Source organism: Salvelinus sp. IW2-2015, linkage group LG26 (assembly GCF_002910315.2).
Source record: "Salvelinus sp. IW2-2015 linkage group LG26, ASM291031v2, whole genome shotgun sequence".
In the NCBI taxonomy this organism is placed as follows: Eukaryota; Metazoa; Chordata; class Actinopteri; order Salmoniformes; family Salmonidae; genus Salvelinus; species Salvelinus sp. IW2-2015.
In genome coordinates, this window is record NC_036866.1 from 33,312,747 (window position 1) to 33,338,337 (window position 25,591).

The window sequence follows — 25,591 nt, forward strand, 5'->3', positions numbered from 1 at the left end:
AGCTTTGTTTAGCTAGTGACAGTTACAGCCGATTTCGGAATTGTATATCGATTCTCTCTCCTTAAATATGTGTTATCTGATGTATTCGTTTCAGTCTCTGAAACGTTTAATCAAACTTTTCGCCGCCGGCTCCTGATATCAGGGCACAACAACAAGTCTCCTGAATTAGCCTAGTGCGCCCAGCTATATCCTTTCCCGAGTTTTCCCTGGCTAAACTAGCTGGCTAGCGGAACTATGGCTGAACTAGCTGGCTAGCGGAACTATGCTAGTTTTCGTCCTCGTTACCAAACTTCATAAATACTGCACCCTCAACTTCAAAACTAATTTGCTAGTTATACAAAAAAGTATCCAAGATATTCGCTGGAAAGAATCTTAAAATTATTTATTGTAAGAAAACGGTGGCGAAAGATATCATTAACGTTACTACTTAACGCGGATCCAAGTTCAGTTTTGAGATACACCAGCATTGACGTAGGGTTAGTCGGACGTTTCTGACTGGTCTTAGAACTGTGACGACGGGCAGCCTATCCCTGCTTGGCTCTATGGGCTATGAAGTGATTCCGCCAAGACACAGATATGTACCACAGGAGGTTGGTGGCACGTTAATTGGGGACGACTGGCTCGTGGTAATGGCTGGAACGGAATCAATGCAACCGTATCAAATACATGGTTTGATGCCATTCCATTCGCTCTGTTCCAGACGTTATTATGAGCCGTTCTCCCCTCAGCAGCCACCACTGATATGTACAGTCTTGTACCCTTAATCTTATTTGATTTAAATCKGACTTTATTAATATAATGCGTAATCCCAGAATGACATGAGAAAATAGCAATTCTACAGATCGCAATGACTACAATGAATGGCTAAATTACTTCCGGACAGGAAGGGTCAACAGATCTCCTGCTACTCTATGAGGGGACACACTTTTCACGCCACTTCAAAGTGATTTTTGCAAACTCACCCTTTCCCTAACCTTAACCTCAGACTCCTAACCTGCTATGTTAATTATCCTAACCTGCTACTAAAAAGTCACTATGGTATCGAAGTGGCATGAAAATAGTGCTTCCCGTCTATCGGAGAGCACCCCTTAACCTCTTACAGTGAAAAAAAATGTCATGCTATTGTTTGAGGAGCGTGCACAATTATGAACTTGAAAATGTATTATTAAACAGGAACAGGAATAGACAGGAACTGACCATTTATTTGTATGTATTCATCATCTTTGTTTTAGCCTAGCGCGATTGATTGAGACCTGCAAAGCTTTGTGGGATGTACTCAAAAGCCAATGATTAAATAACCATCTATATCTTAAAGCGATTTTTATGCGCACTCAGAAAAGTTGTTACATTATGATGAACTTTGTGAAATATGTTTTGATAACATTTGGTCCATATGAGAATGTGTTCTTTTGTTCAATAAAAAATATCCTTCATTTTTATTATATTGCAGAGTATTATGATATAAAAAATATAGCAGAGTGCCTGACTATTCAGCTAATTATCTACCAGTGATGGATGATGACTGGATTGGGAGGAAGGTTTGGATAAAGAATGTAGGGATGATAAGGGACCAGATAGGGGGTAAACAGGACATGCAAGGTTTTGCCATGTGACAGGCAGATCCCTAGGTGAGCATTCCCTGTGGAATGGCAGGTAAGTTTCCTGCTCTACATCATACATGATCCACACAAAGCACAAACCAAAGGCAGGGGAATACTGTGGACTTAAACCAGGTAAGACTCCACTTTATCCTTGTTTCTATCTTAATTGTATCCTCTTTATCTTTAACTCTGCCTTGTTGGAAAAGGACCTGTAAGTAAGAATTTCACTGATAGTTTACACCTGTTGTATACGAAGCATGTGACAAATAAAATGTGATTGATTTAATTTGTAATATTGATTAAGTCACCTATTACAAACAATTGTAATTAACAATTGTCTTACATGTAACTAACATATCTTATATGCAACTAACGAGCTGCTTTTTATTGGCAGAAATCCTAATAAAGTAGGGTGTGGAGCTATGCTGTGTGAGGCCTACTCTGACCACTGGGGTGGTCACCACACAGGGTTTCACTGTCCCCGCCTCTCTGACCCCCCTGACCTGTCCTTCTGTTGCTGGCTGGGAGAGGGGCTGGGGCTCAAACAGTGCTGCCCACGTTCCCAGTACCACAATAGCATGAACAGCAGTCAGACAGAGACCAGAGCGAACTCCAAAGAACCTGTTTACAGGTTAGTAACCATACTCACCTAAACCTGCAGGCTAGTATGGCTACCCTAGGAGAGCAGAACTTTCTATCCAGCATTTATGTTGTGTTTTTTCTTAGATCGAGTGAGCGTATGGTAGGCTTTTTAGTTGATACAACATACTTCACGCCCTATACTTGTTGCTTTTGTGGAAATATAAGCAAAGCTGACACTTCAATAATTCATTAAACAAGCTGTTAGGAATATATTAGAGACAGATGGTGTTGTTTGTGACTCATTTCAGCCGTGGAACACTTTGGAGCTTTGATCATATTGATATTTCCTGTGTTGTTATATTTGCATTGTTGTTATGGATGTTTTTTTTTGTTTTTTTTTGTGAGAAACTGATCAAATAAAATKATTATCCTAAACTTTGGGCACTGTCTGCAAAAATGACTTTCATGGAAGCATCATAGTCATTAACCACTGGAAAGCTTGGTTCTAGTTCTTCATGAGAGCTTTCTGTTTTGATTCCAATACAGCTACAGGTCCCTGTTCCAGACTGTGGTTCTGCTCTATGGGTCCTTGGTACTGGTCCTGATGCTTGTGGACTTCCTATGGTTCTGTCGTTTACGGGGTCTCTCAGTAACGTCAGCTCTTACGAGGCATGTCACGTGTCCCCGCTGGATCTCTAGCCTCCTCTTCCCCTACAGCAACAAGACACAGCAGCAGCTCTACCGCTACCATGGCAATGGGAGGGACTCACAAGTCCTAGGTGAGCACAAGATCCCTCAAGACTCCTCTTGTCTCTAAGGTAACAGAAGACACCGACAACAGTCAGGCAATTTGGCTGACCCATTAAAGACTGAGAGTGTCTTAGGGGAGAAATGTCCATGCCAAGTTCTACATTTGAGCATTTGAATCCCTTGATGGCCATCAATTTAAAACAACAAAAAACTGGATAACATACTGCCACACTATGGCATAACAGGGTGTTTTCATGCATATGGATCACACCAAAGTATATAGGGATAATGAGTGATCATAAGATATCTTATGGTTTTGCTTGTATATTTCCAATGTGTATAGTTTTAATAGGTACATTTATTCCCACCAATACCAGATTTATTAGGATATACAGTGAATCAGTAAACTACTTTGTCTCTATACTGAGCAAGAGGGCTCATACCTAATGCCCTGCATTGGGTGTCTACTTCAGGTAAATGTATGGAACATTGGATGATACTGTATGATATCTATGGTCTGTCTTTTGTCATCATTATCATAATGAAATACAATGCTTCATACTAAATAAAAGGTAACATTGCAGCCCTAATAAAATCAATACTTGGTGAATCTTTTTATTTAGGGATGAATCTACATTTTCAGAATGATTACCTGGAGTAAAACGGGGGAGGGTCATGCTTTTTCAATTTCAGTAAACTGGGGGGTCATATAATTTGTAATTGATGAAATGTCAATATTTCTCMGTGTTTTAGAATAATTTGCTTATTAGGCTATATATTGATGTGTGCCAGATGCCGCCCCTCATCTCTGATTCTCTGATGGGCGTGCAATATCAAGTGTGCCTATATGCTATTTAGTGTGGTCTCAATAAAATGATCTATAGGCTACGAAGTGCATGCTCGGAGAAGCACAGACCAAAGTTATATTTCTAATATAGCTGCTGGGATAGTGTAAATACAACTAGGCTGCAGTACATTGCAATGTATATTCCAATCCTGAGCCCCCCTGACCTCCTGAACTGCCACAGTAGGCCTACACAGCACAGCCAATGGTTAGGCAGCACACAAAAACGTGTTTTAGCAAGAGCAGAGCAGGACAGTCAAAGGCTTCTTCCAAAAATGATCTATTAGGCTTAGTCCAAAAAATGCACATCCTAAGCATAAACTTGCCTATGTTCTGTACAGTTTGAGAAGGATTGAGCGAAAATGAGGACTACCGGTAAACGTTGATAGCTTTCTGTACTATAATTAATTTTATTAAAAACAATATGTTTGTTGCCCATGATGTAGCCTATTTATCAGAGTTATTGACCTCACAATAATCCAGATTCAAGTCATTTACATTGAGGTTCTGAACCTTGAAGCAGCAGTCACAGCACAATCGATTGGGAATGGACAGCTCATGGTGCTGGAAATAGGCATAATTCAAAACAGTGTTCATTTTATTTAGGTTTTACTAAAAATAAAAGTATTTGCGTTGGAGCCTATTTCTTCACATTTAAGAAGTAAAAGGTAGGTCTACCTGTTTGACAGACAAAATTAGGCTATAGGCTGCTATATCCATAGATTTGTCAGTCAATTCCTCCACCCACCACATAACGTAAACTCACACCATTCCGTACAAATGTGCGCAACCGCAACATTCAAACGAGGCTACAAAGAAAACTAATGGGACTGTAGCGACTGTGTTGACTTCAAAATCGGGGGTGTGAACTATGTTTCTATGACTATGTTTCTATTTAAGCGTTGATCGACATGGTAATGGATCTATAGTATTGGAGAAAAGTTGAAAAAACTGACCCTCCATTACATCGTGACGTGTCATGTCGTAACGTACAGCACGCATAAAGCAACTATTTCTGTCTTACAATCTCTCTCCACCAGGTGTAGCACCAGGTCTCATCCTTTAAAAACAAGAAATGGACAGTGACGGGGGTAAGGGGGGGATACCTAGTCATCATTGCATGCGATCATCATTCTCAAAGCCGCTGTTTACTTCTAAGATCACTTTAGCACCGCACTAAAAGCCCGATTCAAATTCGACACAAACCTTCAAATAGGTATGTAATGACACATTATATAAACTCTTTATAGTGTTTTATTTACATTTTAGAGGCGATAAGGTGATCATTTGGACAGATCGAGTGAAAAAAAGCAATTTTCCCACAAATCTTCTCCTTCACACTATCACCCATTAGTTTCGCTTCCCCACCCGCCATTTTTAAAAAGACCCGACGGTGCTCATTGCCTTCTTGAATTATGCAGAAAAGGGCAGCGTTTAGGTCATGTAATTTATTTAGTTGGAAAGGGGAGAAAGTGTGCTTTACAATGGTATTGACATTACAGTTGATCTGTAAGTATTACGTTTTTGGGGCGCTAAAATAAGGTCAATTGTACGGACCAAGGCGATGTACAAAAGTGAGTGAGTTTACGTTAGTCTTTTAATAGCCTAACGTTACCTCCGTGTCAGTGAAAGGCTGTTAATTAAGTTAAAACCAAGACTCGAATTGAGGGGGTTTGAGAGGGTATGACATATGCCTACTTTTGAGTAAAGAAAATTGCAAAAAGCACAGGTCTATCCCTTGTTAACTTAAGATTTTGAAGAAAATAAAAAGGATCCGATTATATGAAGTGATAACAGCGCTTTGGTCCTTGATGCTTTATGCAAGTGTAACAGTATAACTTTAGTCCATCCCCTCGCCCCGACCCGGGCGCGAACCAGGGACCCTCTGCACACATCAACAAAAGTCACCCACGAAGCATCGTTACCCATCGCTCCACAAAAGCCACGGCCCTTGCAGAGCAAGGGGAACCACTACTCCAAGGTCTCAAAGCGAGTGACGTCACAGATGGAAACGCTATTAGCGTGCACCACCGCTAACTAGCTAGCCATTTCACATCGGTTACACTAGAAACAAGCTGTAAAATACCCGGGAAAGACGTGACTCTGATGGGTATGGGAACGTCATTGTTTCGTTTTTTGACATTCAGAGGATAAGTTACAACCTTCTATAGATGAGGATACAAAAAAAATTCTTTGCTTGGGAAGTAATCTAAATCGGTTTATCAAATTATTGTACTTTCTGTACAATAGAAGATGTTTAAACCCAGACAGCTTTTAGGAAACACGTGTGACCTCTTGTTAGGTTAACCTTACATTTTTCTGTGTCGGTAGACCTTCTCTGTCTGGGGTGGAAAGGTTGGACCTAACTTTTGAAGGTACTGTACCATGCTCAGATTTCTAATGACATCTCAGATATAATTATTTGCAAACAGTGACCGTTTTGTTGCAAACAAGTCCCATTGATTTGACATTGGGGTAATATGATAAGACGAACACATAGCCCTACCACTCTGTCCATTCTTATCCTGTAATTTAGGTAAATAGTTTGGTATTAAAAAAGATTCTGCCCAATATGCAAAATGACGCAGAATTTGATGAAATCTTTATAAAAGGCAATTTTTTTCTCGTAATTGCAAATACGATGATAGATTCCTGCAATGCTTTTACTATAAAGTACATTTCCACCCCTACTCTTGTCCACAACCTTCTGGCTGGCCCACAGCCCTGTGCTCTATCAAAACTCCTGCGTTGCCATGTAATGCATACAGGACAAAGAACCGTTTCTAAAACTGCATATCCAAGGCTCTGGTTGGTCCAAGAAGTGAGTGTAAACAGTAGACATATCCACTTATCCACTATTATTTTGGGTATAGGGCAGGGTCACTTTTTTGTTTCAATAGTTCAGGGAGCATTTAGGTAAAATATATTTTAATGAATGGTGGGCCATCCGTTTTAATTTAAGAGAGATCCGACTTTCTCCATGTAACCCTTATTATACATAATGTTCACTACCTTAGTCTTTGTTACCACTGGAGTTGGGCTAGTTGGGACATTGAGGATTGTGAAAAACTCCTCATATTCGAACTGTCACATACAAAAAAAAAAACACTATAAATAAATATATTGAACAAAAATATAAACGCAACATGTAAAGTGTTGGTCCCATGTTTCATGAGATTAAATAAAAGATCCCCAACATTTTCCATATGCACAAAAGGCTTATTTCTCTCAAATGTTGTGCTCACATTTGTTTACATCCTTGTTAGTGAGCATTTCTCCTTTGCCAAGATAATCCATCCACCTGACAGGTTTGGCAATCAAGAAACTGATTAAACAGCATAATCATTACACAGGTGCACCCTGTGCTAGGGACAATAAAAGGCCTCTCTAAAATGTGCAATTTTATCACAAAACACAATGCCAAATGACTCAGGTTTGGAGGGAGCGTGCAGTTGGCATGCTAACTACATGAATGTCCACCAGACCTGTTGCCAGAGAATTTAATGTTAATTTCTCTACCATAAGCCACCTCCAATGTCATTTTTGAGAATTTGGCAGTATGTCCAACTGGCCTGACAACCGCAGACCACGTGTAACCACGCCAGCCCAGGACCTCCACATCTGTCTTCTTCACCTGCGGGATCATCTGAGATCAGCCACCCGGATTGCTGATGAAACCGAGGAGTATTTCTGTCTGTAATAAAACCCTTTTGTAGGGGAAAAACTTTTTTTGAGTGGCTGGGCCTGGCTCCCCAGTGGGTAGGCCTTGCTCTGAACTGGGTGGACCTATGCCCTCCCAGGCCCACCCATGGCTGCGTCCCTGCCCAGTCATGTGAAATCCATAGATTAGGGCCTAATGAATTTATTTCAATTGACTGGTTTCCTTACATGAACTATAACTCAGTAAAATCGTTGAAATTGTTGCGTTTATATTTTTGTTCAGTAGCTTTCCTGCAGGATTCTGTTATTTTTTATCACTTAATGGATTTAGTAAGGCATCGAGCTTTGATCTGTATTTCATTTGAAAAAGACAGCTACATATCCCTATATTATAGCGTTTATTTTTATTTTTATGAATTGTAATGTAATAATATTTTATGAAATGTCACATCTTGACGTTAGGCCTTGTTCAGATGCTTTGCACTCACTTTATCAGTCCCTATGTAAAAAGCATTGACAGTAGGCCTACTGGTCCAATACATAACATACCTGCAATGAAAATGTAACCAAATAAAGCGCTTAAGAGATAAACCGTCATGTGTGAAAGCATATAGAGATTCTCTGCCTTATTTGGTCATGGAGCATGTGTAGAGGGAGGAGCCGCTCCATAATCGTCATCATCGTGCACCCACAGGAAGAACTTCATAAAGTACTGTCACAAACTAGCGCCTGTAAAAGCAGAGAAATCAATGAAATAAAGAAACAAATCTGCAGTGAGAAGAGTCTCATTTACTGTCAGAGCTTATCGGCCAGAGAAGGAAGTCATGAGTGTAAACGGGAAGGAAAAGGTAAGAGATCGCCAGTAGCGGAGAGTTTTGAGTCTATTGCTCGGTGGGTTTCTTAGCTAGCTAACGTTAGCTTCCCCAGTTGCTGTTGTCCGATGCCGCGTTCACGTACTGGTCGGAACTAGCAAACTCGGAAATTTCCGACTTACTAATGGTTGCAGTTATACACGTCCCCGTTCCACAATGTGTTGGTCGGACATGTCTGAGTTTCCTAGTTCCGATTAATTTGAATGCAGCATATCTAGAGGGATGAAAGGGTTGTCAAAATACATTCGTTACTCAGAAAATACGGCCGGTATGTACTTCTAAAAAAAAAAAAAAAAAAAAAGTCTAAATAAACATTTACGAGCAACCGAAAAAAATGCACATTGTCGATACCTAACGCACATATACTGGGGCAACGTTAGCTTACTGTTTAGTCTGATTCATCAGGCTATAATACACAATTGTTTTGTAATACAGATTGAAACTACACAATATCGTGTAAATATTCCTTACAAGTCAGAATGTTTAATAAAATTACATTTCAACTTACTCTACCTGTTGGCTGTGCGGCTTGTCCTTCAGCTGCTCGACGTTTGAGAGGAAATATCCACAGGAAGGTATGGTTAACCCTGAAATGTCAACTTCACTACCGGCGCAATAAAAAGTAGGGTAAATAATACTTTCCTATGGATATTTTGTCTCGACCATCTGAAGGACAAACACCATGGACAACCTGTAGAGTAAGTTGAAATGTAATTTTATTCAACATTCTGGTTTGTAAGGAAAATGTAAACGATGTTGCAGTCATTAGTTTCAGCCTGTATGTACCAATTAATTGTGTATTACAGCCTGATGAATCTGACTGTTATTTAGGTTCATCCACAGATTGAACATTTAACCACATGCTACTACGACGATACCTATATGCATTTGGTCTTATTCTGGCAATTTTATGTTTTATCAGTATTTTTACTTACCATTATGAACAAGAGCTGGGGCATGCACCACTAGTTAGGACAGTTTCTCTACATTTGCATCTAACCATGTACAGTACCAGTCAAAAGTTTGGAACCACCTACTCATTCAAGGGTTTTTCTTTATTTTTTATATTGTAAAATAATAGTGAAGGCATCAAAACTATAAAATAACACATGGAATCATGTAGTAACCCAAAAATATTTTGATTAAACAAATCAAAATATATTTTATATTTGAGATTCTTCAAAGTAGCCATCCTTTGCCTTGATGACAGCTTTGCACACTCTTGACATTGTCTCAAACAGCTTCACCTGAATTGCTTTTCCAACAGTCTTGGAGTTCTGACAAATGCTGAGCACTTGGCAGTCCAACTCATCCCAAACCATCTCAATTGGATTGAGGTCGGGGGATTGTGGAAGCCCATCACTCTCCTTCTTGGTCAAATAGCCCTTACACAACCGAGGGATGTGTTGGGTCATTGTCCTGTTTAAAAACAAATTATAGTTCCACTAAGCGCAAACCAGATGGGATAGTGTATTGTTGCAGAATGCTGTGGTAGCCATGTTGGTTAAGTGTGCCTTGAATTCTAAATAAGTCACTGACAGTGTCACCAGGAAAGCACCATCACACCACCTCCTCCTTGCTTCATGGTGGGAACCACACATGCAGAGATAATCCGTTCACATACTCTGCGTCTCACAATGACACGGTGGGTGGAACCAAAAATCTCACATTTGGATTAGAGGTCGACCGATTAATCGGAATGGCCGATTAATTAGGGCCGATTTCAAGTTTTCATAACAATCGGAAATCGGTATTTGGACACCTTTATTTAACTAGGCAAGTCAGTTAAGAACACATTCTTATTTTCAATGACGGCCTAGCAACGGTGGGTTAACTGCCTTGTTCAGGGGCAGAACAACAGATTTTTACCTTGTCAGCTCAGGGATTCAATCTTGCAACCTTACGGTTAACTAGTCCAACGCTCTAACCACCTCACGAGGAGCCTGCCTGTTACGCGAATGCAGTAAGAAGCCAAGGTAAGTTGCTAGCTAGCATTAAACTTATCATATAAAAAACAATCAATCATAATCACTAGTTATAACTACACATGGTTGATGATATTACTAGTTTATCTAGCGTGTCCTGCGTTGCATATAATCGATGCAGTGCGCATCGTTGCTCCAACGTGTACCTAACCATAAACATCAATGCCTTTCTTAAAATTAATACACAGAAGTATATATTTTTAAACCTGCATATTTAGCTAAAAGAAATCCAGGTTAGCAGGCAATATTAACCAGGTGAAATTGTGTCACTTCCTTTGCGTTCATTGCATGCAGAGTCAGGGTATATGCAACTGTTTTGGCTGCCTGGCTCATTGCGAACTAATTTGCCAGAACTTTACGTAATTATGACATAACATTGAAGGTTGTGCAATGTAACAGGAATATTCAGACTTATGGATGCCACCCGTTAGATAAAATACGGAACGGTTCCGTATTTCACTGAAAGAATAAACGTTTTGTTTTCGAGATGATAGTTTCCGGATTCGACGATATTAATGACCTAAGGCTCGTATTTCTGTGTGTTATGTTATAATTAAGTCTATGATTTGATAGAGCAGTCTGACTGAGCGATGGTAGGCACCAGCAGGCTCGTAAGCATTCATTCAAACAGCACTTTCGTGTGTTTTGCCAGCAGCTCTTCGCAATGCTTCAAGCATTGCGCTGTTTATGACTTCAAGCCTATCAATTCCCGAGATTAGGCTGGTGTAACCGATGTGAAATGGCTAGCTAGTTAGCGGGGTGCGTGCTAATAGCGTTTCAAACGTCACTCGCTCTGAGACTTGGAGTAGTTGTTCCCCTTGCTCTGCATGGGTAACGCTGCTTCGAGAGTGGCTGTTGTCGATGTGTTCCTGGTTCGAGCCCAGGTAGCGGCGAGGAGAGGGATGGAAGCTATACTGTTACACTGGCAATACTAAAGTGCCTATAAGAACATCCAATAGTCAAAGGTATATGAAATACAAATCGTATAGAGAGAAATAGTCCTATAATTCCTATAATAACTACAACCTAAAACGTCTTACCTGGGAATATTGAAGACTCATGTTAAAAGGAACCACCAGCTTTCATATGTTCTGAGCAAGGAACTTAAAACATTAGCTTTCTTATATGGCACTTTTACTTTCTTCTCCAACACTTTGTTTTTGCATTATTTAAACCAAATTGAACATGTTTCATTATTTATTTGAGGCTAAATTGATTTTATTGATGTATTATATTAAGTTCAAATAAGTGTTCATTCAGTATTGTTGTAATTGTCATTATTACAAATAAATAAATAAAAATCGGGCCGATTAATCGGTATCGGCTTTTTTTGATCCTCCAATAATCGGTATCGGCGTTGAAAAATCAATCGGTCGACCTCTAATTCGGACTCATCAGACAGATTTCCACCGGTCTAATGTCCATTGCTCGTGTTTCTTGGCCCAAACAAGTTTTCTTATTGGTGTCCTTTAGTAGTGGTTTCCTGGCAGCAATTCAACCATGAAAGCCTGATTCATTAATTGTAAGTCAACTGTAACTTGTTTTCCTCTGAACAGTTGATGTTGAGATGTTTCTGTTACTTGGACTGCGTGAAGCATTTATTTGGGCTGCAATTTCCGAGGCTGGTAACTCTAATGAATTTATCATCTGCAGAAGAGGTAACTCCGGGTCTTCCTTTCCTGTGGCGGTCCTCATGAGAGCCAGTTTCATCATATTGCTTGATGGTTTTTGCAACTGCACTTGAAGAAACTTTCAAAGTTCTTAATGTTGGACTTAATGTTGGATTTCTGAATTGACTGACCTTCATGTCTTAAAGTAATGATGGACTGTCGTTTCTCTTTGCTTGTTCGAGACATAATATGGACTTGGCCTTTTAACCAAATACGGATATTGTCTGTATACCCCCCTACCTTGCCAAAACGCATTAAGAAGGAAATAAATAACAACTTTTAATAAGGCTCACCTGTTAATGGCATCTCCCGGGTGGCGCAGTGGTCTAGGGCACTGCATCGCAGTGCTAGCTGCGCCACCAGAGTCTCTGGGTTCGTGCCCAGGCTGGGCTAGGTTCGCGCCCAGGCTCTGTCGCAGCCGGCCGCAACCGGGAGATCCGTGGGGCGACGCACAATTGGCATAGCGTCGTCCGGGTTAGGGAGGGTTTGGCCGGTAGGGAGGGTTTGGCCGGTAGGGATATCCTTGTCTCAGTATGTAAAAATGTAATAAAATGTATGCACTCTACTGTAAGTCGCTCTGGATAAGAGCGTCTGCTAAATGACTAAAATGTTAATTGAAATGCATTCCAGGTGACTACCTCATGAAGCTGGTTGAGAGAATGCCAAGCTGTGGGTACTTTGAAGAATCTCAAATATAAAATATATTTTGATTTAACACTTTTTTTTGGTTACTACATGATTCCATGTGTGTTATTTCATATTTTTGATGTCTTCACTATTATTCTACAATGTAGAAAATGGTGCAAATAATTAGTTGGTGTGTCCAAACTTTTTGGATTGGTACTGTATGTAAACGTGTAGTTGAGAGTAGCATGCTGGATGGCAGTGGGTGAAGGGAGTTACTACAGGAGTTTCAGCAATTGTTAACATGAAAGAAATAAAGGACCACCTGAAGGAAGGCACTCTTAATTGAGGCAAAGTGCCTCTAGATGACACGAGATGGGAAGAAGGTGGATAGCTTGTCAGGGCTACGACTGGTACCGTATATCCCATATGACCATGATATTGTGGAGAGAAGTTGGATGATTCGTTGTCAGATCGTGACAGTATTGTGCCCACTATCTGTACATCTTTGATCCAGGACCCTGGTGCCCTAAAGGAAGAGGGGAATACCCTGTTCAATGCAGGGGACATGCAGGGGGCTCTGTTCTTCTACACCAAGGCTCTCAAATTGAGTGGCAGCCAGGCGGAGAGTGCTGTCCTGCACCGCAACCGCTCCGCCTGCTACCTCAAGCTAGAGGACTACACCAAGGCTGAGGCTGATGCCTCCAAAGGTGGGAGAGTGCAGAACAAACCTGTCAACGTTGTCATTCACCAATGAAAAAATTATCATATATACTACATTTGACTAAGTAGAGTGTGTCTCTCTCTCTCTCTCTCTCTCTCTCTCTCTAGCTCTTGATGCTGACCCTGGTGATGTGAAAGCCAGGTTCCGGCGGGCACAGGCCCTGCAGAAGCTGGGTCGTCTGAACGAAGCGTTTCTGGACGCTCAGAGGTGTGCACAGATGGAGCCCACAAACAACACCTTCAAGGAGATGCTCAGACTGCTGGGAGCACAGAGCCAGAAAAAGGTGACGTACCAGCAGAGACTATGTAGTTCTGATGAAGTCTCTACAATGTTCCCAGGAGGTCCAAGGCCATAATAAGGATTTATTTTCTCTCCCTTGTAGTCAGTTCAGATGTCCTCCACAGATGCTCGCGTTCAGCAGATGTTCTCTCTTCTCCTGGACCCCTCAGCACAGCCCTCGGACAGACAGAAGGTAAAACAACCACACCATACTTACATAAACACTGACTACACGAAAGCACACTCTGGCATGTTTTCAGCTTTGATGAACCTTACACCTTGTGATCTATTTCTCAATGGCAGGCTGCTCAGAACCTGGTGGTGCTGTCTCGTGAGGAGGCGGGAGCCGAGCAGATCTTTCGTAACGACGGGGTGAAGCTGATCCAAAGTCTGCTGGGCTCCAAGCAGGAGGAGGTGGTCCTGTCTGCTCTCAGGACCCTGGTTGGCCTGTGTACTGGCCATCAGTCCAGAGTAAGTGTCAAGTTGTCTAGGTGTTATAATTATTTCAGCTCTGCCCAAACTTGAAAACGGCTTGCTCAACACGTGAAGGATGCAAAGGGACAACTCAATTCCTTTCCAGTGTTTTATTATGGTTTTGATGCCATTTGTTGAATATGTTGAAACAGTTGATTTGTTGAATAGAGTAGTTGAATGACAGAGGAATAGGGAATAGGAATAGGTTGATAACCTTAAACAGAGAATAAACATGCATTATTTTACACAATAAACAATGCATGACACAGCAACAAAGCATGGCTTTGAATAAAGTAAACGTTTAAACAATTCAATCTAGCACTTCAAGCAATTACTTCTGCAGTCAGAAAATATCCACAACAAAAGAAGTCACCACTCCTACCAGAGTTAAACATGTAAATTGTGCTAAGCACTGGATGCAACATAATAAATAATTCCAAACATTACATACCAGTTGCGTCTTTAGGGTTGAACAATGAGCTGTTTGTATGTTGAGGACCCAAGCAAAGCTAAGCCCAAACATTTTATACCCATGCTTATCTGCCAGGTGCGCATGTAAAAGTAGTCCCTCCAGAAATCCTGGCTAAATTTTTTAGTTCCACCCGTGTTTTTGGGTTATCTGCCCTCTTGAGGCCTGGAGTTCTTTAAAGGAAGAGCTGCCATTGTGCTCATGTTTTGAGTGTTCTGTTTTTTGACGCAACAGTAAGTATTGGTCATATCTGTGTTTCTCCATATGAAACACTAGACAGTATTTAAATAAAAAATCTAGCGACATTTCATTCAACCATGACCACCTTCACCATCTTCTTCTCCAGACCATGGCCATAGTGAACGAGCTGGGCATGGAGCAGCTGTGTGGGGTGATGGGCTCTGGGGCGTCTGCTGTGTCCCTGGCTGCCTGTCACCTGCTGCAGGTGATGTTCGAGGCCCTGACAGAGGGCATGACGAGGGAGATCAGAGGGAAGGACGAGGCCATACTGCCTGGTGAGATGACATGTCTTCCGGTTACAGGTTGTGACTTCTCGATAAAACAGAGATAGAAAAGAAAGGTGACTGACTTAAATATATTTGTGTGTGTGCCGTACAGAGCCGTCTCGTGAGCTGCGCTCCATGCTGCGCCACCTGGTGGAGATGATGCCAGCGAGCAGTGTGTCCGGGCCGGGCCGAGACAGCGCCATCAACCTCCTGGTCAAACAGGTGCCCCGCAAGTCCCAGAGGAACCCAGACAACTCCCTCACACTGTGGGTCATAGACCAGGGTAAGAGACAGACTAACTCCCTCACACTGTATGGTAGAGACCAGGGTATGGTAGAAACAGAGCATGTTGTATTTTCTTCTTTGGTGGATGCAGCCATTCTGTCATGCAGATGAGGCTCACACAGTATTGTATAGTATTTTGAATCCGATGTACGTGTAAATATGAACTATCAAGGAGTTAGATCAACCATATCTCTGTTCTCTCCTGTGCAGGGCTAAAGAAGATCCTAGAGGTAGCAGGAACGGTCCCTGAGATGTCTGAGGGACCTCCTCTCACAGACAACTCCCACATGAGCTGCTCTGTGCTCCTCAGCAAACTCTATGATGACCTGAAGAGTGATGCCGAGAGGGAGAACTTCAATAAACTCTGCGAGGAATATGTCCAGTGAGTGTTTTGTCCTGTCTTGATTTTCTAGTCTGTGTTGATTGTGGTTGTGCCTCCCACCAGGTTGCATAGTCATGTCTTATAGGTTATTGAATTGTGAACATCATCTTTTTATTTTCATTGTCGGTACAAATCCAAACAATCTGCTTGTGTGTGTGAGAACTACTCTGATACCTTTACTGCTATTGTTCTATGCAGGCATCACTTTGGCCGCCCCGGCCTGGAGAGTAAGCTGCGTGCCATTCAGACGGTGTCTGTGCTTCTGCAAGGACCCAGCGACGTGGGCAACAGGACCCTGGAGATGTCGGGTATGATGGATGCGGTCATCTCTCTGTGTGCCTCGGAGGTCGTGTGTCACCAGCAGGTGGCGGTGGAGGCTCTGATCCACGCTGCAGGCAAGGCCAAGAGGGCCTCGTTCATCACAGCCAATGGCGTGGCACTGCTCAAGGACCTCTACAAGAAGAGTGAGAACGACCAGATACGGGTTCGAGCGCTAGTGGTGAGGGTTCAGCCAATAGCTATAGAACAATACTATACAATTGTTATATTGTCTATGGTTCAGCTAAACTCCAACACACTGGGCCAATTGTCCCATTGGAATAACAAATAAACATTGAAATAAGTAGTGACAACTGAATGAGTTTTTGACTGAAAAAGTGTGTGTTTTACAGGGTTTGTGTAAGCTTGGCTCAGCTGGGGGGACAGATTTCAGCATGAAGCAGTTTGCTGAGGGGTCCACACTGAAACTGGCCAAACAGTGCAGGAAGTATGTGACCTGTGTTTTTTTCAAAGTGTGTAACTTAAAATGTAGCTTGTTATTATAGAAACAGTCAGATGATRTACCTCTTCCTGTCCCAGGTGGCTGTGTAACGAGTCTCTCCCCCCAACATCTCGGCGGTGGGCCATTGAGGGCCTGGCCTACCTCACCTTCGACGCTGACGTAAAGGAGGACCTAGTTGAGGACAGGAATGCCCTGCAGGCAATGTTTCAGCTAGCTAAGGTAAGCTTAACCCCCCCACCCCTTAATATCAAGGTCAAATCAGACAATATGATTGTTATATTGTGACTTTTTATATCATGAGATATGTTCCTCCCAGCCTCCCTTTGTACTGGCGTAGAGATGTAATGATAACTAGTCATTTCATTTGATGTGATGTCTGATGGCGGTGTATTGTGTCCCTACAGTCAGAGGATAAGACAGTACTGTTTGCAGTGGGCTCTACTCTGGTGAACTGTACTAACAGCTATGATGTGGACAAGCCTGACCCTCAGATGGTAGAGCTTGCCAAGTATGCTAAACAGCACGTACCAGAGGAACACCCCAAGGTACTGCACTGTGTGTGTCAGGGCCGTGTTACCCAAGGTACTTCTAGACATCCAAACCTCACTAATCACTGGGTCTCGACTAGATGTGTAATGGTACAAGTATTAGTACCAAACCGGTCGGTACTGGGACCTCGGTTCAGTTCGCACTGTGAACCCGAATGAATACATTACAACAAATAAAAACACTAGGCCTATAGGCTATGCCTCTTGAGTAAATCTGAGCTGAAAAACATTTTAAGGATATTAAAACAGAGCCTATGTGAAAAAATGAAATTTTAATTGCTGCATTTCAAACTGTTCTTTTGTGAGGTGCACTCGGGAGCTATTTCTCCGGTGGGGTCGATAAACCAGAATTGGCGGATCCTCCATCATCGTTTAAATCTCCAGTTTGTTAAAATTTTGGCTTCCCAGTAGATTACGACGACGATGGACAGAGAGTTGTGGATAAAACGTGAACGGTTCTCCAACTGGTAATTACTAGTGGGAAACTYGTTTATCATCCTGAGCACCCACTTCTTCCATATGGTGACCTCTGRTGTCACTAACTAAGGAAATTGCCTCTATAACAGTGTTTTCAGCAGTTAAATGTTACAACAAAATATTATTTAGAAAAAGCAATCTATTAATGTGTTTTTTTAATTCAAATTTTGTTTAAGCATGATAGCTGTACTTTTTAGTTCATGGTAGACGCAGCATTAGAGTTCAAATCACATGAATGAATCCAACTGGTATTTACGACTTCACAACTGGTAAATTCCCACCTCCCAYATGGTTACAAACGCAGCAGCAGTGTAAACTTTAGAGGCCCAACATAACAATCCTGTCACAACAGACCATGCCAGGAACATTATGAATGGAATTTTATTTTCCTCCTGTACTGAAACCGAATCGACCAGTGATGCGTACCGAACCGTGGGTTTGGTGAACCGTTACACCCCAAGTCTCGACACAGGGAATATTCCTCTAATTAGGTTATTTTTATCAGCTCTTGTCCCAGATTAATTTTATTACTTAAACCTTTTAAACCAATAAGTCCCATTGAGGTCAAAGACATCCTTTATTAAGAGAGACCTGGCCAATAGAGTAACTCTGACCAAGATAGCGAAGAGATTGCCCCACTGTCTGTTTGTTTCAGGACGCTCACTCGTTTGTGGAGAAGAGGTTGATGAAGCTGCTGGAGGCAGGTGTGGTGTCTGCTCTGGTGTGCATGGGGAAACAGGAGAGTCCCGCCCTTACTGAGACTTGCAGGGAGTGCATCGCCAGGTTTGTCTGTCTTATCTTCCCTGGCTCTAGCCTAATAATATTCTGTCTTCCCTGTTTACAACGCAGTCTTTTCCCCCTGTGTGTATCTCTCTCTGCAGGGTGTTCTTGGCTCTGGTGGAGAGGCAGGAGGACAGGGGCACAGTGGTGGCACAGGGTGGAGGAAAGGTGAGACCATTCTCATGTCAGTTATGTCTAAACACACCACCTTTCTTACTTGATTTAATTGACCAGTAAAATGCATTTAATGATGCTGTCTTGCCAGGCCCTGCTCCCTCTGGTTTCTGAGAGTACTGATGTCGGGAAGACCAAGGCAGCACAGGCCCTGGCCAAGATCACCATCACATCCAACCCAGAGATAGCCTTCCCTGGGGAGAGAGTGAGATAACCACCCTATCCTCCTCCACTGATGAGAAATAAATATGTTTGTGTGGAGATCTAGTAATAAGATATTGCTGAGCCTGTTCAGATTTGACCATTTCAATCCATGGTGGTGCTCTCATGTAAACTCACTGATTCCTTTCTCTCTTCTGTGTGTGTGTGTGTGTGTGTGTGTGTGTGTGTAGATCTATGAGGTGGTGCGTCCCCTGGTCAGTCTGCTCACCCTGGACTGCTCCCTGCTGCAGAACTTTGAGTCTCTCATGGCCCTCACCAACCTGGCTGGTATCAGCGAGCGGCTCAGACAGAAGATCATCAAGGAGAAAGCTGTACCCAAGGTAGAGGGTTACATGTTTGAGGAGCACGAGCTGGTCCGCTCTGCAGCCACAGAGTGCATGTGTAACCTGGTCCTGAGCACTGAGGTGCAGCAGCTCTACGTGGCCACGGGGAATGACCGTCTGAAGCTGCTGGTGCTCTACAGTGGAGAGGAAGATGAGAGGCTGAGGAAAGCTGCAGCTGGAACCCTGGCCATGCTGACCGCAGAGCAGCCTGAGCTGTGTGCACGCATCCCTGGAACGGTGATGCATCCTCCCTCGTGTATATATATATATATATACATACATACATACATACACACATAGGTTAAATTGAATATACTATACCAGACAACTTTCCTTTACTATTTCTGTCCAGAGTTTCACTTTACTTCCCTCGCTCTGATTCCAGACCAGTCACTGGCTAGAGATCCTTCAGGCCCTGTTGCTTAGTGACAGCTTGGAGCTGCGTCACCGTGGAGTGGTGGTCATGCTGAATCTGATGCAGGCGGAGAAGAGCCTGGCCGAGAYGCTGATGGAGAGCGAGGCGCTGGAGATCCTCTCCGTTCTGGCTAAATCCACAGAGCAGAGCCCCATCTCCAGAGCAGCACAGCACTGCCTGGATAAAGCCATTGAGTACGGCATCATCAAGAAGCCAGAGGAAGGGGGAGAAGGAAATGAGCCCTGAGGACAGTATGGAAGTGTGTGTGTGATGCTACAGGAGAAAAGACTTATAAGATGATTGCTCCACTGCTGTTCTGTGTGAGGTGTGTTTTGTAGAATAGGAGGCAAGCAGTTTTGGTGTTTGAGGGCAGTAGGCTGTGCTGGTTTCAGTTTGAGAGCTGATATGCTTTACAAACATTAAGTGATGTGCAACAACCTGAGAGCTGGAGTTGGTGAATGTTCATAATGGATCTTGAAGAAAGGAAAAACACGCACTCACTTAAATATTATTTGTTTTAATGAAAAGAATTAGCAGCCTTTTCCATCAAGTATATGCCTTTTGAAACTGCCACCCAATGACCTTTTGTCTCTACAAACATTTGAGCACAACAATTTTTCTTTCAATCATAACAGATCTCCCAGACCTGGGCTAAAGAGGACACATTATACATGCTTCAACTGCCATGCCACCTTACACTCATGGATTATTCTGTTTGACGCTAAAGGCACAATGCATAGCCAACAAGAGTATAACAACTGAAACAACCAAATATAGTACTTCATGCATTCATCAAGTCATTCCTTTATCTTGCTGTAGTTTTCTATTGACTTTTGTATTCCAATACATGTATTTCCTTTTTAATGTTTACAACACAATATTTATGTTATGATTTACTTGCACCTTATATGGATCATTGGTTTTATTTGCCTTTTCTTTTTCCACTACATTTCCAATGTCTTGGTAGTTTTTATAAACAACCAGCACGACCAAGTTAGTAGGCTGGCTGACAAAAACTGTTGCTATGTAAAGTCAGTGATTCTTCATTAACTAATCCATTGTATGAATTGTTTTCATCACTAAAGACTGCATCTAGACCACTGCGGTATGAGACATATTTGCCCGTTGTTTAAGGTAATCTACTCATGTTCACATATGCCGATTCACGGACCTTCTATATCCGGGTTTCATCCTGTTTATTATAATTTTTTTAACCAGGTAGGCCAGTTGAAAACAAGTTCTCATTTACAACTGCGACCTGGCCAAGATGAAGCAAAGCAGTGTGACAGAGTTACACATGGGATAAACAAATGTACAGTTAATAACATAATAGAAAAATCAATGTACAGTGTGTGCAACTGTAGTAAGATTAAGGAGGTAAATCTGGAGTGATAGATGTGCAAGTAGAGATTCTGGGGTGCAAAAATAAGTAACAATTTGGGGAATGAGGTAGTTGGGTGGGCTATTTACAGATGGGCTGTGTACAGGTGCAGTGATCGGTAAACTGCTCTGACACATGATGCTTAAATTTAGTGAGGGAGATGTAAGTCTCCAGCTTCATTGATTTTTGCAATTCGTTCCAGTCATTGGCATGAATTGGACCAGCATTGGACCAACATCACATGTGCACAGACCTCGTGATGTTATCCAAAAACATGGCAGATATTGGATGAATATAAAATATATTTGGCTGCGAGTGATGGAATAAAATCTGCCTCAGCAATTTTATGGGGGAATAATTCAATGGATGCTTTGTGCACAAAGGTAATGACTAAAGTGTCTTAGTTTTCAAATCTGACTTCTCTATGGGGCCGTCTATGAAAATTGTATTTCTGGGCCGGGCGTCAGTTAAACTGAAGTACTGAAGCAAAAGTGTAGGAGCAGTCGAAATCGTGCTTCTAGATCCGAACCCTGGCCCCTTAATCTAGACCAGAGAAAGAGGCCCAACAGCGGAAAATCTTTCTCCCTCCAGCAGGGGGCGTTTTTCCATTGTTTCGGATGGAATTCAATGAGTGTCGAATTTCTTCAACCAAAAATGATTATTTGGTACGTGAGGTTTAGTTGATTGAATATAAGTTTCGTAATGCTTAAGTTATGAGTKTACTGATATAAGTAGGACATGTGAATCCCGGAAACTGAGAAAACGTTTAGAGTTCTCGAGATRGCTATGCATATTCATGGTACGAGGCTAGTAACGTTAGCATGTTTCAAAAATGTGTTCCTTTTTAACAAATGGGAAACAAGTATATAGAAAGAATATACAAAGGACATTTGAGCCCTTACATGAATACAATGACAAAAAAAGCTGCAACGCTGTTTCTCGGTGGTCATTAAAAAATAAATATATATTTTTTTACTTATTCGCATAGTGGTAGGCATGATAATATTTATGAATACTTTTGAAAGAAACAGCCTTCATTTTGTTAATAAGTAGGTGTGTGTGTGTGGGTGTGGCAACATCCAAACTCCCCCCCCCCCCAACAGACATCAATAAAACCATTCCAATAAGGCATGACATAAGGTATAGATAGATAGATACAACATCCTGTTGAAACAAGGCTCCTATAGCTCTGTTGTTGAATGGACTAAAAGAAAAACAAAACTTTCCTATTGCTGCGTCAACGGGGTTAATTGTATGTATGTTCTGAGGGTCAGGTTACATTCCTGAATAATAAAGCAACACCTGAGGGAATGGCATCTAAAACAATTGCAAAATATTTAGGTTTTACAGGGATCTTGTAAAGTGATCAGAAATCCTTATAATTAAGTAAAAGGCCATCTGCATTTACAAGTTGGTTCACCAATAGGATATTATTTCAGAACRAATATCCTAAAAACATAAGTATTTTTATACAGCATGTCCCGATTATTCAATATATAATATCTGTCACGAACCGGCTCGTAGCCCGTAACAAAGAGGGAGACAACGCGGTGATACATTTTTGTTATTCCTTAACTGAAGTAACCTATATACAATAAACAATGGTGTGTGTAGTCAGTAATCAGTAGTGTAAGTGATTGGTTGCGTGCATAGACGTGATAATGATGGATGTTGTTGAAAGGTGCCAAAGCAAACAACCAAAATCCAAGTGTATCTGCATGGAGTCTCCTCAATGAATGGGGAAAGGTATTTATCCCGGGACACACACTGGCCCAGCCCTACGTCCCCAATGACGGCCCACACTTCCACTTGCCCCAGCCAACCTTGTCCTCCCCAGACCTACATGGAGTCTCCTCAATGAATGGGGAAAGGTATTTATCCCGGGACACACACTGGCCCAGCCCTACGTCCTCAATGACGGCCCACACTTCCACTTGCCCCAGCCAACCTTGTCCTCCCCAGACCTCAGCAACCTTTGCGCACAGGAAGAAACCTTTAAGAGGAAAGAAGAAAACGAGACCAGACAGAAGCGACAGAACAATACCCCAAAAAATAAACAATGGTCAGTCACTTAGACATTCAGGAACAGGGCGCACGAGAGAGTGCGTCAGCAACAAACTCCAACGAAAAGAACGTCTCAGGGTCCTTCTCATTAAATTGTCAACAGTAAGTTTGCAACAATATCAAATGAGTCCGGGGCACAACCGAGAGAGGAGCGACCACTAGGTAAATCTGAGTCACCTTCCCAGCGCAAACTCCCCTGAGAGCTTTCCTTCCCTAACCAACTCTASCCGCTGTTATTGCAACTTGATTTTAGCACGTGTTGATGAATCGTTACTTGAGAAATGAGACCAAGTTGAGACGCTGGACGAGGTGGATAAGGTATAGTAAAGACCGTTTATTTGGAGGTAAAGATATCTGAGCAAAGCGTGCACGGACTCGTTCATTTAGCTCAGAAGGAACTAGCAGAACAGAGTCCCGAAACATATTGTGCAGTACATTTTATACAGTGAATGACGTAGGTAGATTCTGGTAGTTCGTGCTCCTGACTGGTCGTTGTAAGTGGAGGCCCGTCCCCTCCACGCTGGTGTCAATGTCTCATTGGTTCTTGGCACTGTTCTTTGTTCTTGGAAACCCAGCCTGAAACAAGGGTGTGTGTGTGTGTGTGTGTGCATGTGCGTGCTCGTATAGTGGCATGCCTGCCTTTTTGTTTCTGCAGTTACAAGATGTTGTTGCCGACACCAGCAGCTGGCGCCCGAGGTCAGAGCGCCGTGGCATGCCTGCCTTATCAGTGGTCATAAAAGGTCTGAGTCAGCCATCCTCCCCTGCGTGTGGGAGTGAGGTTAGTATCTGTTACGGGCAGAACGTGTTTAACTGTGGGGTGTAGCAAGATATTTGCAACAAAGTCTGCTTTAATAAGGAAGGCATTATAACAGTATTATAGCTATGTGTTAAGGTCAAATAAAAACAGCATTTATTACACACGCTACAAATCTTGTTTAAATGCCAATTCCTTTTCATGATAATGCTCTAGCTATAACAGAAGCAGTAATTTCTGGTGTTCAAAAGAAAGACTACTAGGGCTAACAGATGGAGCGGCCATTGAAACGAAAAGAGCGAGACGCTGAGGAGGTGGCGAGTTCTCGGCAGAGGCTGCCCCAGTGGTAACTWCAAGAATACCACTTCATCCGATTGGCTTTCAATAGTCAACCCAACAGATTTTTTTTAGACCTTTATAACTAATTTCAGCCTTGTAGTGTTCAGCGATCTTCAACAGCTGTTCYTTATACATAATTCGAACAGTTCCTCTGATGGAAAGCGAATGAACTCGTCTACATTAGACGCCATAGTCACAAGTAAAAAATATAAGTTTTTTTAAATTCTCGCTCTTCCCCTCTGCTGAGCACACAGACCACAAGAGAAATGCCAATCACACTGGGCACCACAGGAGAGAGATTAAATATATATGCAGCTTCCCCAAATCCTACAATAACTCAACCCTAGTCTTTGCGGTGGGTAATTACACACTGTAGGCCGCTGGCAAGGAAAAACCCCAGCACGCTGGCAGATTTCCCCCCAAGCCACGGACATGCCCCCGAGACAACTGCTCAATCCACAGACACCACACAAAAATAACAAACAAAATAACCATGCCCAATTTATTCCAAAGTGAAACAAGCCAAAACGGCTGCGCGTGTATTTTGTCCCCCACACCAAACGCGATCACGACACGTAGGTTAAAATAGCAAAACAAACTCTGAACCAATTATATTAATTTGGGGACAGGTCGAAAAGCATTAAACATGTATGGCAATTTAGCTAGCACTTGCTAGCTAATTTGTCCTATTTAGCTAGCTTGCGGTTGCTAGCTAATTTGTCCTGGGATATAAACATTGAGTTGTTATTTTACCTGAAATGCACAAGGTCCTGTACTCCAATAATTAATCCACACATAAAACAGTCAACCGAATCATTTCTAGTCATCTCTCCTCCTCCAAAGTTTTTCTTCTCTGGACTTTATATTGCGATTGGCAACTTTCATAAATTAGGTGCATTACCGCCACTGACCTCRTTAGTCTTTCATTTACCCACGTGGGTATAACCAATGAGGAGATGGCACGTGGGTACCTGCTTCTATAAACCAATGAGGAGATGGGAGAGGCAGAACTTGCAGCGCGATCTGCGTTACAAATAGAACTGACTTCTATTTTAGCACTTGGCAACGCAGACGCTCGCGAGCAGTGTGGGTGCAATAATTGAATAATATAGATTTCTACATTTATTTTACGACACGAGCGGCGTAGTCAGCCTGTCAGTTCAATTTGTGACGCAGATTGTTTGACGTGTTGTTTGACGTGACAGCAAATTAGCCGTAGTTGGCTAGCTAACAAGCAAGGGATAAGCACGTTGCCAGCCAGTATGGCAATGGAACATTTAGAACGAACAACTGGGTCGCATTCATAGATACAGAACAAAAAGACTGAACGACTGGGTCGCGCCTCTGGCAACGCTAGATTTGTGTCGGGACTATATCTTGTGGAATGTCATACTATTTCTGACCAGATAGCATCAGATACACGGGCTACATATAGAGGGGTGCTGTTTCGCTCGCTCGCTCAGATGCTTTCTCTGATGAAGAAGGCAAGATGCAACAATTTCAATTATTTTACTAAGTTACAGTTTATATAAAAGGGCATCAGTAAGTTGAAATAAATGCATTAGGCCCTAATCTATGGATTTCACATGACTGGGAATACAGATATCAAATCAAATTTGATTTGTC

The 25,591-nt window shown here is 42.2% G+C and overlaps 1 protein-coding gene and 2 long non-coding RNA genes across 5 annotated transcripts; 2 read left to right on the forward strand and 1 right to left on the reverse strand.

Annotated features, from left to right (window-relative positions):
* LOC111952819 (uncharacterized) lies at positions 1 to 3,511 on the forward strand. Its single transcript, XR_011474207.1, has 3 exons — positions 1 to 1,733; positions 1,996 to 2,232; positions 2,730 to 3,511. It is a non-coding gene; the product is annotated as an uncharacterized lncRNA (long non-coding RNA).
* A 4,601-nt stretch (positions 3,512 to 8,112) lies between these two features.
* Positions 8,113 to 20,524, forward strand: LOC111952462 (protein unc-45 homolog A). 3 transcript variants are annotated; one of them, XM_023971144.2, is made up of 17 exons: positions 8,113 to 8,285; positions 13,106 to 13,298; positions 13,420 to 13,595; positions 13,695 to 13,784; positions 13,895 to 14,062; positions 14,881 to 15,049; positions 15,153 to 15,323; positions 15,536 to 15,707; positions 15,906 to 16,206; positions 16,379 to 16,473; positions 16,566 to 16,707; positions 16,893 to 17,033; positions 18,169 to 18,296; positions 18,395 to 18,461; positions 18,559 to 18,672; positions 18,860 to 19,268; positions 19,398 to 20,524. In XM_023971144.2, exons 1-17 carry the CDS (start codon positions 8,262 to 8,264, stop codon positions 19,436 to 19,438), a joined length of 2,601 nt encoding a protein of 866 aa, XP_023826912.1. In that variant the 5' UTR covers positions 8,113 to 8,261; the 3' UTR covers positions 19,439 to 20,524. The 3 variants fall into 3 exon arrangements, with proteins under 3 accessions (XP_023826912.1, XP_023826911.1, XP_023826913.1); XM_023971143.2 differs by having other exon boundaries at positions 18,860 to 19,249; XM_023971145.2 differs by lacking the exon at positions 13,106 to 13,298 and having other exon boundaries at positions 18,860 to 19,249.
* LOC111952463 (uncharacterized) lies at positions 14,161 to 14,761 on the reverse strand. Its single transcript, XR_002875738.2, has 2 exons — positions 14,517 to 14,761; positions 14,161 to 14,279 (listed from the first exon to the last, which is right to left on the reverse strand). It is a non-coding gene; the product is annotated as an uncharacterized lncRNA (long non-coding RNA).
* Positions 20,525 to 25,591: the final 5,067 nt, after the last annotated feature.